We start from the raw sequence: 17,772 nt of genomic DNA, 5'->3' as shown, positions 1-17,772 counted from the left end.
CTCATGTTGGTATCTGTACTGACGGCGCAAAAGCCACCGCAGGGAAACATAGTGGCGACATCACTGGGGCCAAGCTCCCTGCAATCTAGGACCTATATACTAAGCGGTGTCAGAGGAAAGACTTTTCTCTTCTACCGCACAACAAGCAGTACCGGAGCGCCAAGTCTAGGACCAAAAGGCCCCTTAACAGCTTCTACCCCCATGCCATAAGACCGCTGAACAATTAATCAAATGGCCATCGGACTATTACATTGTTCGGGTAGATTAGGGCCTAATGAATTTATTTCAATTTACCGATTTCCTTATATGAACTGTAACTCAGTAATATCTTAGAAATTGTTGCATGTTGCGTTAATAATTTCCCCCCCCCAGTATAAATACAAAATGCAAGCAGAAATAAATATTCATCAGTTATAAGGTCCTCAAATCAGCTTCCTGAATTGCCCATAGCGGCATCAAAACATCAAATTTAACAACATTTTGAATATAGTTTTCTTGCACCTTATTTGTAGAACAAAAAGCTGATGTACCTAACTCAGTAGAGACCAAAAGGAGTTTCCAGAGTTAACCATCCCGGAGACCGGGTGTGGTAAACAGGTTAGGTACAGTGAGACTTTTTGTAAAAGGGCTTCATAAATGAAAACATAGCAATTTAATTACCTACGTGACAAAGGGCCAAGCAACTTGCTGGTAGAGAATGCAGTGATGAGTACTGAAACGGTCTGCCGTAATAAAGAGCAGTGCGCTATGATAAACTGCATCTAACGGCTTTAATGAAGTGGCAGCTTCATATACAGCCCATTCAGAAAGTATTCCGACCCCTTCACTTTTTCCACATTATGTTACATTCCAGTCTTATTCTAAAATGGATAAAATTGGGTTTTTTTCATCACTCTACATACAATATCCCATAATGACAAAGCAAAAACAGGTTTTTAGAAATTTTAGCAAATTTATTTAAAACACATTTACATAAGTATTCAGACCCTTTACTCAGTACTTTGTTGAAGCACCTTTGGCAGCAATTACAGCCTCGAGCCTTCTTGGGTATGAAGCTACAAGCTTGGCACACCTGTATTTGGGGAATTTCTCCCATTCTTCTCTGCAGATTCTCTCAAGCTCTGCCAGGTTGGATGGGGAGCGTCGCCGCACAGCTATTTTCAGGTCTCTCCAGAGATTTTCGATCGGGTTCAAGTCCGGGCTCTGGTTGGGCCACTCAAGGACATTCAGAGACTTGTCCCGAAGCCACTCCTGTGTTGTTTTTGCTGTGTGCTTAGGGTCGTTGTCCTGTTGGAAGGTGAACCTTTGACCCAGCCTAAGGTCCTGAGCACTCTGGAGCAGGTTTTCATCAAGGATCTCTCTGTACTTTTCTCCATTCATCTCTCCCTCGATCCTGACTAGTCTCCCAGTCCCTGCAGCTGAAAAACATCCCCACAGCATGATGCTGCCACCACCATGCTTCACCATAGGAGTGGTGATGTGACGCTTGGCATTCAGGCCAAAGAGTTCAATCTTGGTTTCATCAGACCAGAGAATCTTGTTTCTCGTGGTCTGAGAGTCCTTTAGGTGCCTTTTGGCAAACTCCAAGCGGGCTGTCATGTTCCTTTTACTGAGGAGTGGCTTCCGTCTGGCCACTCTACCATAAAGGCCTGATTGGTGGAGTGCTGCAGAGATGGGAGAACCTTCAAGAAGGACAACCATCTCCACAGAGGAACTCTGGAGCTTTGTCAGAGTGACCATCGGGTTCTTGGTCACCTCCCTGACCAAGGCCCTTCTCCCCAAATTGCTCAGTTTGGGCGGGCGGCCAGCTCTAGGAAGAGTCTTGGTGGTTCCAAACTTCTTCCATTTAAGAATGATGGAGGCCACTGTGTTCTTGGGGACCTTCAATGCTGCAGAAATTTTTTGGTACCCTTCCCCAGATCTGTGCCTCGACACAATCCTGTCTCGGAGCTCTACAGACAATTCCTTCGACCTCATGCCTCGTTTTTTGCTCTGACATGCACTGTCTACTACACCACTTTCGTCCCCCTTATCCTCAACTTCTTTCTTTTCTCCCTCGTCCTCCTCTTGGACAATTACATTGAAAGCACAGGCAGGCTTCCCTCCAATGGAAATTCTCTCATGACTTTTAAGACTTCTTAGCTGAGTGAATCCCTCCCCACACAGAGAACAATGGTAAGGCTTCTCCCCTGTATGTACTCTATGTGTAAGGCTTCCAGAATGATTGAAGCTCTTCCCACATTTGGTGCAGTGGTAAGGCTTCTCTCCACTATGTACCATCTCGTGCCTCGTGAGGTTGACTTTTACACTGAAACTCTTCCCACATGTGGCACTGTGGAATGGTTTCTCTCCAGTGTGTACACACTGGTGATTCTTTAGATTACCCGAGGAACTGAAACTCTTTCCACATTGAGGGCAGGGGTAACTCCCACGACTAGGTAGTCTTGATGTACGTGTGTCAACTACAACACTATTTTCCTCCTCTTCCCGCTTTTCTTTATCAATTTCCTTCTCATCTTCCTCCTCCTCCTCCTCCTCCTCTTTGACAATCACATTGAAAGTACAGGTAGGCTTCTTTCCACTGTGTGATTTCTTATGAGTTTTCAGGTCTCCTGCTCGACTGAAACACTTCCCACAAAGAGAGCAATGGTAAGGTTTCTCCCATGTATGTAGTCGCTGATGTTTCTTAAGGCTTCCTGAATGATTGAAGCTCTTCCCACATGTGGTGCCGTGGTAAGGCTTCTCTCCACTATGTACTCTCTCATGTCTCTTAAGGTTTACTTTCTCACTGAAACTCTTCCCACATGCTGAGCAGTCAAAATGTTTCTCTCCAGTGTGTACTCTTTGATGATTCTTTAGATTAGTTGAGGAACTGAAACACTTTCCACATTGAGGACAGGGGTAACTCCCACAACCAGGTAGTATTAATGCTGTGGAAATGGGCTTGTTGACTGAGTCTGGGTTGGGGCGCTCTCCTGTAAGAATATTAACAGATATAGGGTAAGAAACAGACAGAAACAAAGCATTTAAGTTAAATAATGCAGGATTCAGTCATTAGAATTAACAGAGTATTGAAGTAAATACTTTGCGATGGGCTTGTTGCATTACACATAGATAATGCCATTGTCAAAATGGTAGGTAGTCATTTTTGTTTTGGCACTCGCCTCACCTCTTACACATACTGAGGGGTATACGACAAACCAGAATCAATGAGTTAGCCAGCTAACTTGCCTAAATATTCAGAAATAACAACTTTTTTTAAAGATATGATTGGCATGGTCTAATTGACTTAACCAAAAACATATCTAAGTTTACATTTCTTAATGAACCAGAAAATCAATAGCTATTTTGGGTCGTTCAACTCTCTGAACCAAAGAGGTTGTTAGCCTGAATTTACCTGAGTCAACCGAGTCCCTGTCATCCTCTCGCTCTTCCTCCTCCCCCTCGTTGATTTCTCTCTCCTCCTCCTCCTCTTTGACAATCACATTGAGTTCCACTGTTTGATTGCAGTCCCCCAGCATCACTGACAGCATCTCTGGACCCTGCTGGGAGCGTCTCTGGGCTGGAACACCACAACCAGAACCTGGTTCAGACATGGTAGGCTGGGTAGATCTAAAAAAAAAAAAAAAAGAGGAGACCGAAAGAGTTCAGTGTGAGACTTTCAAACCTAGATCGCGGTATAGCTCTGGAAAAGACAAAAATGTATCTAAGCCAGCTAACCACACATGCCGTCCAACAGGAACACTTTTTCCATAAAAAAGAAAGAATTGGTGACAAGTGCACTGTAAAATGATTTAATCCGACTTTAGGCACACTAGAGCACAATAGATAGACAAAACCACCTCTTCCGAGCAAATGTAAGTTAAATGGACCCCTCCAGAGGAAGTTGCCACCACTATTTTGACAATTCCACTGAAAAACATGCCCACAGCATGATGCCGTCACCACGCTTCCCCGTAGGGATGGTACTGGCCAGGTGATGAGCAGTGGCTAGTTTCCTCCCGACATGACGCTTGGCATTCAGGTCAAATAGTTTAATTTTGGTTTCATCAGACCAGCCAATCTGGTTTGGTCAGAGTCCTTTAGGTGCCTTTTGGCAAACTCCAAGCGGGCTGTCATGTGCCTTTTACTGAGGAGTGGCTTCCATCTAGCCACTCTACCATAAAGGCTTGATTGGTAGAGTGCTGCAGAGATGGGAGAACCTTAGGGAATGACAACCATCTCCACAGAGGAACTCTGGAGCTCTGTCAGAGTGACCATCGGGTTCTTGGTCACCTCCCTGACCAAGGCCCTTCTCCCGATTGCTCAGTTTGGCCGAGCGAACAGCTCTAGGTAGAGTCTTGGTGGTTCCAATCTTCTTCCATTTAAGAATGATGGAGGCCATTGCGTTCTTGGGGACCTTCAATGCTGCAGAAATGTTTTGGTACCCTTCCCCTGATCTGTGCCTCGACACAATCCTGTCTCGGAGCTCTACAGACAATTCCTTCAACCTCATGGCTTGGTTTTTGCTCTGACATGCACTGTCAACTGTGGGACCTTATATTAACTGGTGTGTGCTTTTCCAAATCACGTCCAATCAATTGAATTTACCACAGGTGGACTCCAATCATGTTGTAGAAACATATTGCATGATCAATGGAATCAGGATGCACTTCAGCTCAATTTCTAGTCTCATTGGAAAGGGTCTGAATACGTAACTTCACTAGGATAGGGGGCAGCATTCGATGAAAAGCATGCCCAAACTAAACTGCCTGCTACTCAGGCCCAGAAGCTAGGATATGCATATAATTTGTAGATTTGGATAGAAAACTCAAGTTTCCAAAACTGTTAAAATAATGTCTGAGTATAACAGAACTCATACGGCAGGCGAAAACCTGAGAAAAATCCAACCAGGAAGTGGGAATTCTAAAGTTTGTAGTTTAAGTGAATGCCTGTCCAGTATCCTGTGTCTGTGGGATCAGATCGCACTTCCTAAGGCTTCCAGTAGATGTCAACAGTCTTTAGAACGTTGTTTCAGGCTTCTATTGTGAAAGGGGAGAGAATAAGAGCTGTTTCAACAAGTGGTCAAGCTGAAAGACATTAGTTTAGTCTCGCGCACGACGCTCATTCTCTTTCCTTTCTAATGACAACGGAATTGTCCGGTTGGAATATTATTCAAGATTTATGATAAAAACATGCTAAAGATTGATTATATACATCTTTTGACATGTTTCTATGAACTTTAATGGAACTTTTTAGACTTTGTCTGGACTTTGTGCCCGCGCTTTGTGCATTTGGATTACTGGACTAAACGCGCAAACAAAAAGGAGGTATTTCGACAAAGATTTACTTTGTCGAACAAAATGAACATTTATTGTCTAACATGGAGACCTGGGAGTGCCATCAGATGAAGATCAAAGGTAAGTGATTAATTTTAACGCCATTTCTGACTTTTATGACACCTCTTCACTAGCGGTTCTGGGGGGGGCCAGTGCCCCTGTGACAACAATATTGGACCCCCTTGTGGCCCCCCTAAATGTGGAGTATGAAATAAATGTGCACATTTTTGCTATTTTTCTTTTTTACATCCGTTATTAGACAGTGGCAACGATGATGATTATGAACATGGTCTTTTGCCTGCAATGCAGTGAAGAAAACGATATGACCACAATAACGTCTAATGTAACTGGCCCCTCTAACAGTACAACTGGCCCCAGCTTGGCCCCCCCAGTTGAAATGGTCTAGAACCGCCACTGCACCTCTCCTTGGTTGGAAAATGGCTGTATGGTTCTCTGTGGCTAGGCGCTGACCTAACATAATCGCATGGTGTGCTTTCGCCCTAAAGCCTTTATGAAATCGGACACAGCGGCTGGATTAACAAGAGGTTTATCTTTAATCCTATGTATAACACTTGTATCTTTCATCAATGTTCATGTATTTCTGTTATTTGATGTGGCTCTCTGCAATGTCACCGGATGTTTGTTTGAGACAGTGCATTTTTGAACATAACACCCCAATTTCAAATGAGGTTTTTGGACATAAAGATGAACTTTATCGAAGAAAACACATTTATTGTCTAACATGGAGTCCTGGGAGTGCCATCCGGTGAAGATCAAAGGTTAGTGATTAATTGTAACGCTATTTCTGACTTTTGTGAGACCTCTCCTTCTTTGGAAAATGGCTGTATGGTTCTCTGTGGCTAGGCGCTGACCTAACATAATCGTATGGTGTGCTTTCGCCGTAAAGCCTTTTTGAAAATCGGACACTAACTGGATTAACAAGAAGTTTCTTTAAAATGGTGTATAATACTTGTATGTTTGAGGAATTTTAATAATGAGATTTCTGTTGTTTGAATTTGGCACCCTGCAATTTCACTGGCTGTTGGCGAGGTGGGAAGCTCACGTCCTGAACGATCCCAGAGAGGTTAAGTAAATAAGGTATTTGTTTTATTTGTAATAAATTGGCAAAAATATCTAAAAACATGTTTTGCTTTGTCATTGGGTATTGTCTGTAGTTTGATGCGGGGCAAAACGTATTTGATCCATTTTAGAATGAGGCTGTAACGTAACAAAATGTGGAAAAAGTCAAGGGGCCTGAATAATTTTGGAATGCACTGTACCTCATGGTGTACAAGACTCCTATCTGATTCGCACCTGTCTGAGTGGACAATTCCATTGTGGTTCCCAAACTTTTTATAGTCCCCTATCCCTTCAAACATTCAACCTCCAACTGCGTACCCCCTCTAGCACCAGGGTCAGCGCACTCTCAAATGTTTTTTGACATCATTGTAAGCCTGCCACACACAATACATTTTTTTAAACATAAGAATGAGTGCGTTGTCGTCACAACCCGGCTCGTGGGAAGTGACAAAGAGCTCTTATAGGACCAGGGCACAAATAATAATCAATAATTTTGCTCTTTATTTAACCATCTTACATATAAAACCTTAATCGTCAAGGAGAAGGGTTTGCTTGAAATGATGCACATAACTCTGCAATGTTGTATTGGAGTCTCTCAGTCTTAAATCATTTTCCACACAGTTTGTGGCTGTATTTAGTTCTTATGCTAGTGAGGGCCGAGAATCCACTCTCACATAGGTACGTGGTTGCAAAGGGCATCAGTGTCTTAACAGCGCGATTTGCCAAGAGCCCCATAAACTTAACAGACATACCAGGAGCTGTGCCACGCCCGCTGACTCATCCAGCTGTAACGCATATAATTCACTGGCTTATATGCGAAGCAGTAATTGTTTCAAAACATCTGCCATGTCACTGATGCGCCATGAAATAGTGTTGTTTGATGGAGACATTGTCTGTATAGTTTTTTGGGGCCTTTTCCCCCTGCATTGTCCCAGCAGCAGGAAGAATTAAATCCTCTACAATAGTATGGGGCTTGTCTGTCCTAGCCACTCGGTAGCTCACCATATAAGACACTTCTAGACCCTTTTTATTAATGGTATCTGTTGCTTTTATACATGTCTTACTACTCAAAAATTGTCTTTATTCTCACTCAAACTCCTGTAGCTTATTTTTCAAGTTGTCATGTTTCATTTTTAAATTTCTGCGCAAGAGTGAAGGTTTCCCGCTAGAGAGTAACTGTTAATGTGATTGGATGTTAATTATTTACCTGTATTTGACATTGTGTTATTTAGCTGAACACTACATGGTTTAATAACATTTTTGGCAGTGAAATGAGGCTACTCAAACAAGGCTACCCAGCATACAAGTCATTCATGATTTGAAATGCAATCAAGCATTTTAGTTTGTTAAAATAAAATAAAGCGAGCCTTGAATAATTTGCTTGAACAATAAATAAATCGTTCCATTTCGGGTAATTGCATTCACAAATGAATGTGACTTTTCTTTGCTGTAATAAACGCTTGACAAAAAAAACATTACAGGACTCTGGTACGCTTATAATGCATTGTGTTAACATTGTTCCAAACGGTCAGAAAAATGGTATTGTAACCTATACAGCACCTGTATGGCATGACATAATATGCACGCAATGCTTGCTCCTTACCTTCTTTTCTTTGATCTCCAGTATTTTCTACAACCAGTCACATTTATTCCACACATCTGACTTCCCCTTTACCTCCTGAGCAACCAGTAAACATCCTCTGCATCCATTTTTGCAGTTATGGTTTTTGGAGTTTGTTATAAACCAATTTATATTTGTGACTGATATGCGATAGGTCAGGCCCTATTGGTCACGTGCATGCGATGCATACGTCTCACATAAAGAGAGCAAAGGTTGAGGGAATAGGGAATGTTTTTCCTAAACAAATGAGGGATTTGGTAACATTACTGTTCAGTCAGAATTGGCTAAAATTGTGTTGCAGCTTAAGCAATACGGACAGCGCAATAAACACTATGTTCTGTGGTGGTCACTGCAGCAGGGAGGAGAGACAACGGCTGCTAGTCAGTGTCACTTGCAGTCTTTTTTAAAACACAGCACAGCAAGTCTGAGCCCAGCCCGCCACAATCAAATCAATTGCTGGTCGGACTCCCACTAGTAATTTGTGTGTCTTAATTATTTAATCAAAACAGTGTGCTTAAAGCATCAGACAAGCTAAATGAATATAGTTGATTTGATTAAAACACACAAGATGTGTCTATACATGGAAAAGTTAAACAGACAACTCTGGGTCAACCAAGATTTTTACTTTAATATGTTATTTTAGTCGGAGACAGTCCTAGATTTCAGTTAAGTCACATTTTTGTTTTATGAAGTTATTTCCGTTGAGTCTTAGTTCTTTAGGCTTTATTATGCCACTATATTCAACATGCGGTTTGTTTCGCTCTTTCTTCCACACAGTGTTGCCAACAATTTCACAGAATCGCTATTGGTCCCCGATGTAGCATTTTTACACCCTCCCCTTGTGCTTCTCTGCCTGTGTGCGCCGTTGCTGTGACTTCTATCACACAGACAGCTTTTGCAGCAGAATTGAGTGGGAAAAGTCGCTAAACGCTATCAAAGCTAGGGATGCACGATATAAAAATAGGTAAGCATATCGGAATCGGCCGATATTAGCTAAAAATGCCAGCCTCGGCCCGATGTCTAGTTTAACGCCAACGTGCAAAACCGATGTCAAAGCTGTCCATACCTATATAACGTAGGTAGATGACGTAATGACGCCACAACAAATATAGCGCTACACGTGCAACACAGCATTCCTAACCTAGCCCACAATGTCTGCTGTGTGGATGGAGCAGTCAACAAGTCCAGCAGTCATGGTCCCGTGTGGCTCGATTGGTAGAGCATGGGGTTTGCAACGCCAGGGTTGTGGGTTCGATTCCCACGGTGGACCAGTACGGGGGAAAAATGTATGAAATGTATGCATTCACTACTGTAAGACACTCTGGATAAGAGCGTCTGCTAAATTACTAAAAATGGAAAATTTGAAAGAGTAAGAACATTTCAGCGAGACAACTCAAAGACTAAATCTATTAACAGCCAGATAATGGAATTCACTGCCCTTAACCACTATTGGGTAGGGGGCAGAAATGTTCACGTCCGGATAAAAAAAACTTACCCGATTTAATCTGGTTATTACGCCTGCCCAGAAACTAGAACATGCATATAATTGTTTGATTTGGATAGAAAACACCCTAAAGTTTCTAAAACTGTTTGAATGGTGTCTGAGTATAACAGAACTCATATGGCAGGCCAAAACCTGAGACGATTCTATACAGGAAGTGCCCTCTCTGACCATTTCTTGGCCTTCTATAGCCTCTTTATCGAAAACAGAGGATCTCTGCTGTAACATGACATTTTCTAAGGCTCCCATAGGCTCTCAGAAGGCACCAGAATGGGGAATGATGACTCTGCAGTCCCTGGGCGGAAAACAGTAGCGCATTTGGAAAGTAGTCGATCTGAGAACAATAACACGGGTGCGTGCGTGCGTGCACGTGAAGACACCATTTTCTTCTTTCAGTCTTTGAATGAAAACAACGTCTCCCGGTCTGAATATTATCGCTATTTTACGAGAAAAATGGCATAAAAATGTATTTTAAAACAGCGTTTGACATGCTTCGAAGTACGGTAATGGAATATTTTGAATTTATTTGTCACGACATGCATCGGCGCGTCACTGTTCGGATAGGGACCTGAACGCATGGACAAAACAAAGGATATTTGAACATAACTATGGATTATTTTGAACCAAAACATTTGTGGTTGAAGTAGAAGTCCTGGGAGTGCATTCTGACGAAGAACAGCAAAGGTAATCCAATTTTTCTTATAGTAATTCTGAGTTTAGTGAACGCCAAACTTGGTGGGTGTCAAATTAGCTAGCCCGTGATGGCAAGCTATCTACTCAGAATATTGCAAAATGTGCTTTTGCCAAAAAGCTATTTTAAAATCTGACACCGCGATTGCATAAAGGAGTTCTGTATCTATAATTCTTAAAATAATTATGTTTTTTTGTGAACGTTCATCGTGAGTAATTTAGTAAATTCACCGGAAGTTTTCGGTATGTTTGCTAGTTCTGAATGTCACATGCTAATGTAAAAAGCTGGTTTTTGATATAAATATGAACTTGATTGAACAAAACATGCATGTATTGTATAACATAATGTCCTAGGAGTGTCATCTGATGAAGATCAAAGGTTAGTGCTGCATTTAGCTGTGGTTTTGGTTTTTGTGACATTATATGCTAGCTTGAAAAATGGGTGTGTGATTATTTCTGGCTGGGTACTCTGACATAATCTAATGTTTTGCTTTTGTTGTAAAGCCTTTTTGAAATTGGACAATGTGGTTAGATTAACGAGAGTCTTGTCTTTAAAATGGTGTAAAATAGTCATATGTTTGAGAAATTGAAGTTATAGCATTTAAGGTTTTTGAATATCGCGCCACTCGATTCCACTGGCTGTTGACTAGGTGGGACGATTTCGTCCCACATACCCAAGAGAGGTTAACAATCAACCGTTCTCTGTCGTGGATGATGTAGGCTTTCCCCGACTGCTCAAGCACCGGTACACTACTACCAAGTAGGTGCTATTTTTCAGATGTTGCCCTATCGGAGTATTGTTGAAACACACATCCATGAGCTACTTGCTATGGGCATCACTGCTATTTGCTTCACGACTGACATTTGGACCAGCGATGAGCATTCCGAGTCTTACAGCAAAGTGGGTCAACAAGGATTTTGTACTGAGGAAAGCCGTATTGCATGCTCAAAAATGTGCTGGTTCTCATGCCTGTTCAACAAAAACGCCAACAGACTGTGGGGTTAACTTGGAAAAGTACTCTACTAGAGGCTGTGAACAAGCGAGTCGGTGGCATTCTCTCTGAGCCTCTTTACTGTGTCGCCACCATGCTCGATGCTAGGTATAAGGACCGCTACTACTTCGATGCAGACAAGAAACAGGGTTTACGTGAAATGTTAGACAGCTGGACAAGATGGAAATGGGACACAGTGACAGTGCGCACCGAGGAAGAGAACCCACAGACAGAGCTGAAACTTCACTGCTTGACATGTATGATGAAATCCAGGTTGAGATATAACAACGAAACAGCACAAGTGAAAGAAATAGGTTTCGATTATGTTTTACTGGTAATGGGGACATACGTAAATGCCCCCCAAAATAACTTTTTGGTCAGTGTGTGTGTTTCAACTATTTAACTGTACTAGAACGCTTAAAAGGCCGCTATTTTTTTAATATCGGTATCGGTTTTTTTTAAAGGCAAGGAAAATATCAGATATTGTCCAAAAATGTAATATCACCTAATCAAAACCATAGAAAACTTCCCAATGGCAGCCTAAAAAAAAAGTAGCTGAATTTGTCGCTAGACTAAAATCAATAAAAATAGCGAGGGGTCTACAAACTAAATGCAGCAACAAAGTCCCTAACTTGCCAACAGCTTCCGCATCGCGTAGGACGTCATTGATAGACCCAACTTTTCTGAATAACAAGAAAGTTTATTGGACCTTCCTTAGAACGTCTTGGTTCTGTTAACCGATTGACTGGGTCAGCGGAGAGACCATGCTCTTGATCAATCAACCATCCCTTAAGCTTACCATATGCTTCCCAGTAGAACCAATTTGCCCATATATTTTGATGACATTTTTGTTCGTTTTGGTGTTCGTATGTTTTTTCCTTTTCTTTTGGCTGTTCGAGCACAATTTTCTTGAGGCAAGCTGAAGTTTAGTAGCCAAAGTCTACGCCCCTGCGTGTGATTGGTCAACTGTAGGGAAGGTTTGTCGTCATTCAACGACAGACTAATTTTAATGCACATTTTTTCGCTTGATAAATACTGCTACAAACATCCTAGTTAGATGTAAAATTTCATGACTAATACCTCCTCAGTAAAAAACTCAAATTAATAAGATATTTCTTGATTTTGACTATTTTGAGGAAGTGTTACTGTACACACCGAGTATACCAAACAGAAACACCGTCATAATATTGAGTTGCACCCTCAGAACAGCCTCAATTCGTCAGAGCATGGACTCCACAAGATGTCAAAAGCATTCCACGGGGATGCTGGCTCATAAACATCTCTCCAGGAAGAAGAAAGGTGGGGTTGTATGTTTCATGATTAACATCTTATGGTGTAATTGTAACAACATACAGGAACTCAAGTCCTTTTGTTCACCTGACCTAGAATTCCTCACAATCAAATGCAGACCGTATTAACTCCCAAGAGAATTCTCATTGGTTATTATCACAGCCGTGTATATCCCCAACTCAAGACAATACCATGACAGCCCTCAAGAAACTTTACCAGACTTTATGCAAACTGGAAACCATATATCCTGAGGCAGCATTTATTGTAGCTGGGGATTTTAACAAAGCAAATTTGAGAACAAGGCTACCTAAATTCTATCAGCACATTGATTGCAGCACTCGCGCTGGCAAAACACTGGATCACTGCTCCTTTAACTTCTGCGATGCATACAAGGCCCTCCTTTCGGCAAATCTGATCACGACTCCATTTTGCTCCTCCTTTCCTATAGGCAGAAATTCAAACAGGATGTACCCGTGATAAGGACTATTCAACGCTAGTCTAACCAATCGGATTCCACGCTTCAAGATTGTTTTGATCACGCGGACTGGGATATGTTCCGGGTAGCCTCCGAGAATAACAAACTCAGTCACCGAATCAATGTATTTGTCTATCAGGAAGTGTATTGGAGATGTTGTACCCACTGACTATTAAAACCTACTCCAACCAGAAACCGTGGCATTCGCGCAAAACTGAAAGCGCGAACCACCACATTTAACCATGGAAAGGTGACTGGGAATATGGACGAATATAAAAGGTGTAGTTATTCCCGCCGCAAGGCAATCAAACAAGCAAAATGTCAGTATAGACCAGCTGGCTGGTGTGTTTACAGACATATTCAATCTTTCCCTATCCCAGTCTGCTGTCCCCACATGCTTCAAGATGGCCACCATTGTTCCTGTACCCAAGAAGGCAAAGGTAATTGAACTAAATGACTACCGCCCCCATAGTCAAGGATCATATCACCTCCACCTTAGCTGTCACCCTGGACACTTTAATAAATGGATCACTAGTCACTTTAATAATGCCACTTTAATAATGTTCACATATCTGGCATTACTCATCTCATATGTGTATACTGTATTTTATACCATCTATTGCATCTTGCCTATGCCGCTTAGTCATTGCTCATCCGTATATTCCATCTCTTTACTTAGATTTGTGTGTATTAGGTAGTTGTTAGGGAATTGTTAGATATTGCTGCACTGTCGGAACTAGAATCGCAAGGATTTCGCGACACTCGCAATAACATCTGCTAACCATGTGTATGTGACATATAAAAATTGATTTGTTGACTTCAATGCTTCCTACAGTTGTGTCAAGTTGACTTGATGACCAACTTGACACATTGGGTGGTGGGCCATTCTTGATACACACAGGAAACTGTTGAGCGTGAATAACCCAGCAGCTACTGTAGCTATGTAGTAAACGTGCTAGCTTCTTTAGTGGATGTTAAACACATTTCTACCTGCAAATGTGTTAAATTATAGCCATGGTATTAAAGGGATAATCAACGCAGGGCTCTATGCGTTCTCTGGAAAATAGGTCAGTTTAATCAGTTCTACTCCACTAGCGTGTCATGGAAAACACCTTCCACGTCATTCCTTATTTTCCATAGAAAACAACCCTCGTTGATCATCCCTTAAGTACACTGCAGGTATGATTTTACATTTTAGTCATTTAGCAGACGCTCTTATCCAGAGCGACTTACAGTAGTGAAAGCATACATTTTTATTCCCGTACTGGTCCCCCGTGGGAATCGAACCCACAACCCTGGCGTTGCAAACACCATGCTCTACCAACTGAGCCACACAGGACCACACATGATAAGACCAATATTTTTACTGGTCTAATTACTTTGGTAACCAGTTTATAATAGCATATGGCACCTTGGGGGTTTGTGGTGTTTTTTGTTTTTACCTTTATTTAACTAGACAAGTCGGTTAAGAACAAATTCTTATTTACAATGACGGCCTACACCGGCCAAACCCGGATGACGTTGGGCCAATTGTGCGCCGCCCTATGGGACACCCAATCATGGATGATTGTGATACAGCTGGATTCAAAACCAGGGTGTCTGTAGTGACGCGTCTAGCACTGAGATGCAGTGCCTTAGACCGCTGCACCACTCAGGAGCCTATGACCAAAATACCATGTCTAAGGGCTGTGTCCAGGTAGTTGTGCACAACTTCAGGAGTTGGAGTCGACTCCCTGTGGTTGGAGTCAACTCCCAAAACACGTTGAAATGGATACGCACACACCACCTCATTATTGCAGTCCTACTAAGAAGACTACATTTGCGTTCTAGAGGACTGAGATGAGAATGATACTGCCATTTGCTCATCAACGCAGCCTATAAAAAGCCTAGGTGATGTGTAGGACTAGAATATTTCACTGATACATCTGCCGTGCGCAGCCTAGACGGATCCCATGGGATGAATTTAATCCCAGCTCCCGTCGCCGCAGGAGGCCTTTTGGTAGGCCGTCATTGTACATAAGAATTTGTTTTTAACTGACTTGCTTAGTTAAAGCACTCTACGCTGATAAGACTATTTTCCACGTTACAGCTCTACTCTGACAGGTATTACTAGAGATGAGGGTTTTCTAATTAGTATCCCAGCATGTGTGTTATTCCAGAGGACTATTCCCATAGAATTAGTCTTTCCGAACTGCCCCTGTAAATTCTAATATATATATATATATATATATATATATATATATATATATTTTTTTTTTACATTGGAGTTATGACGGAAGCCTGTTTTTTTTATTGTAGGCGTGAAGATATTTCAACGTCACGTCTAGACGATAACAGGCTACACTGATAACTCGTGCTTGGCTCCCAAATGTATAGGTCTCCCCATAATATTTAAAATTTATGAAATGTGATACTATTCATTATTGTAGCTGATCCATGGTAGACGTCCTTACATTTTACATTTTAGTCATTTAGCAGACACTTTCATTAAAAAAAAATTATTCCGTACTGGTCCCCCGTGGGAATCGAACCCACCACACTGGCGTCGCAAACACCATGCTCTACCAACTGAGCCACACGGGACCTATATTACAACGCCCCCAATCCTGCTGACTCCAGTTGCTGAACCGTATTTGCACTTGACTGTGTTTATGGATGACAGGTGAACTTTAGCGGGGAACGCTGCTTTGAGATCTATTGCCTAGGACAGCGCTCTCCAACCCTGTTCGTGTCGAGCTACCCTCCTGTAGGTTTTCACTTCAACCCTAATCTAGCGCATGTGATCCAATAATTAGCTGCTTGATAAGCTGGATCAGGATAGTTACAATTGGGGTTGGAGCAAAAAACCTACAGGGTTGAGGTAGCTTTCCAGGAACAGGGTTGAGGTAGCTCTCCAGGAACAGGGTTGAGGTAGCTCTTCAGGAACAGGGTTGAGGTAGCTCTTCAGGAACAGGGTTGAGGTAGCTCTCCAGGAACAGGGTTGAGAGCCCTGACCTAGGACATCAACAGACAGCCAGGGTTTCATTAAATAAGCTATAGGCAATACTTTATTGCATATTTAGGGCTAATTAAACTGATGCATTTGGCAATGTTCAACTTCAATACACTGGCACCATGAAGAATAGCTTAACCATAGTCACTGACAGCCTAATATATACTTTTGGTGAATTTACGATGCATTGCTAGACAAGACAGATAACCAAGATATAGCCTATGCGCACGGTTCTGTCTCCCCCGATCCTCCTAACTCGCTGGCTCCTCTTTCTCTTCACTATGAAAAATGCTAGTGTTTGGTCTTCGGTCTGCTGTGTGTAGAAGAGCTCACTCTACTCATCGATAGCCCCTACTTTAGTGAACTTGTGCGAGACATTGCATGCCAAGAAATTGCAACTACAGTACTGCACGGTCGGAACAAGAAGCACAAGCATTTCGCTACACTGGCATTAACATCTGCTAACCATGTGTATGTGACCAATAAAAATTTATTTGCGATTGACTACATTTTTTGCATTACCGATGCATGGTTCTGGCTGTGCCCCCTCCCATATTTCTCTCCCCCTCGCTCTTTGTTGCGAGTTTGTGTTTGACGTAGACTACGGCAAATAGTTTCCTTAGGAATCGACGCTTGACACACAGAAATGGGAGTCGACAAGGAATTTGGAGTCGACTCCCCACCACTATATCCAGGCACTCCGTGCTGTGCATAAGAGCAGCCCTTAGCTGTGGTATACTTGCCATATACCACACCTCCTCTGGCCTTACTGCATAAGTATACATAACGAGACTCTTATTCTGAAAGATTCCCCCAAAAATCCGTAACCCGGAAGTATTTAATTATTGTTCAAATCAAGTTGGTCACATACACATATTTAGCAGATGTTATTTTGGGTGTAGCGAAACGCTTGTGTGCCTGCTTCACAGCGCCATTATTTTGATAGAAACACGAAAATTGTTACAAGTTATGTAGACATTTCTTCTTAAATTTGCTTGAAAACGTTATGGTAAAAGGGTTAGGGATTCGCTGCTTTCATAACCGGTAGCCAGATAATTTAGCAACGGCTAGTCCAGCCAATGTAGCTACGTACAGTAACGTTAGCTAGATAGATTAACGTTACTGTAGTTATAAAAACATATTTCGTTAAGCTATCGGTGGCTAAACAATGAGCTGGCGGTTAGCTAATTCCTCGCCACAGTCAGTTTACTCACAATGAGACGACAGCTGGCTAACTATTAAGTAAAAGTCACTTCAACCGTTGCCCGAAATTAAGTTAGTTTGTTAGCTAGGTATCGACACAAACGGGTTGGACGGGAGATGTGTAGCTAGCTAATTAACGAGTGGCTAACAGCTAGGTAGCTAACTAGCTGGGGGAACAACAAAGCCAGGCCGCGGCAACTACTGTCGTTTAATCGTGGGATGCGTTAGTTCACAGACCGTGCTACAAGCTCAAGTTTAACATTTTTGAAATTAGCAATAGGTTACCTTGAACTGATTTCCTGTTGATAATTGTTTAGCCGAGAAGAACTTGATGAAATTGTGAGGTCTAGTTGAGCAAGCGGAAATTCATCCACTTCCCGAGTGCGTTTGGTCTGGATTATGAGATGCTGCAAAAAATGTTTGTGAGCGTCGTATCAGTTTAATCGTTGTGCATGTGTTGCTGGCCTCTGGCGGAAATACGTTTTCTTCTTCGATATGGTGTAACGGGGGTTGGCATCCAATACATGTTGCATTACCGCCACCTACTAGACTGGAGTAGAACTTCCTTATACTTTGTTTGAAAAAAAACTCATACAACACTCACTCACAA

The 17,772-nt window shown here is 42.1% G+C and overlaps 1 protein-coding gene across 1 annotated transcript; it reads right to left on the bottom strand.

Moving 5' to 3' along the window:
• Positions 1 to 422: 422 nt before the first annotated feature.
• On the bottom strand, positions 423 to 17,628 carry LOC115178576 (zinc finger and SCAN domain-containing protein 2-like). Its single transcript, XM_029739831.1, has 4 exons — positions 17,448 to 17,628; positions 3,398 to 3,602; positions 1,934 to 2,975; positions 423 to 435 (listed from the first exon to the last, which is right to left on the bottom strand). The coding sequence occupies exons 2-4, from the start codon at positions 3,594 to 3,596 to the stop codon at positions 423 to 425; spliced, it is 1,254 nt and encodes a 417-aa protein (XP_029595691.1). The 5' UTR covers positions 3,597 to 3,602; positions 17,448 to 17,628.
• Between the last annotated feature and the right edge of the window lie 144 nt (positions 17,629 to 17,772).

This window comes from Salmo trutta, chromosome 38 (assembly GCF_901001165.1).
Source record: "Salmo trutta chromosome 38, fSalTru1.1, whole genome shotgun sequence".
Classification (NCBI taxonomy): domain Eukaryota; kingdom Metazoa; phylum Chordata; class Actinopteri; order Salmoniformes; family Salmonidae; genus Salmo; species Salmo trutta.
Note: the sequence above shows the minus strand (reverse complement) of the source record. Positions and strands in the feature narration are given on the sequence as shown.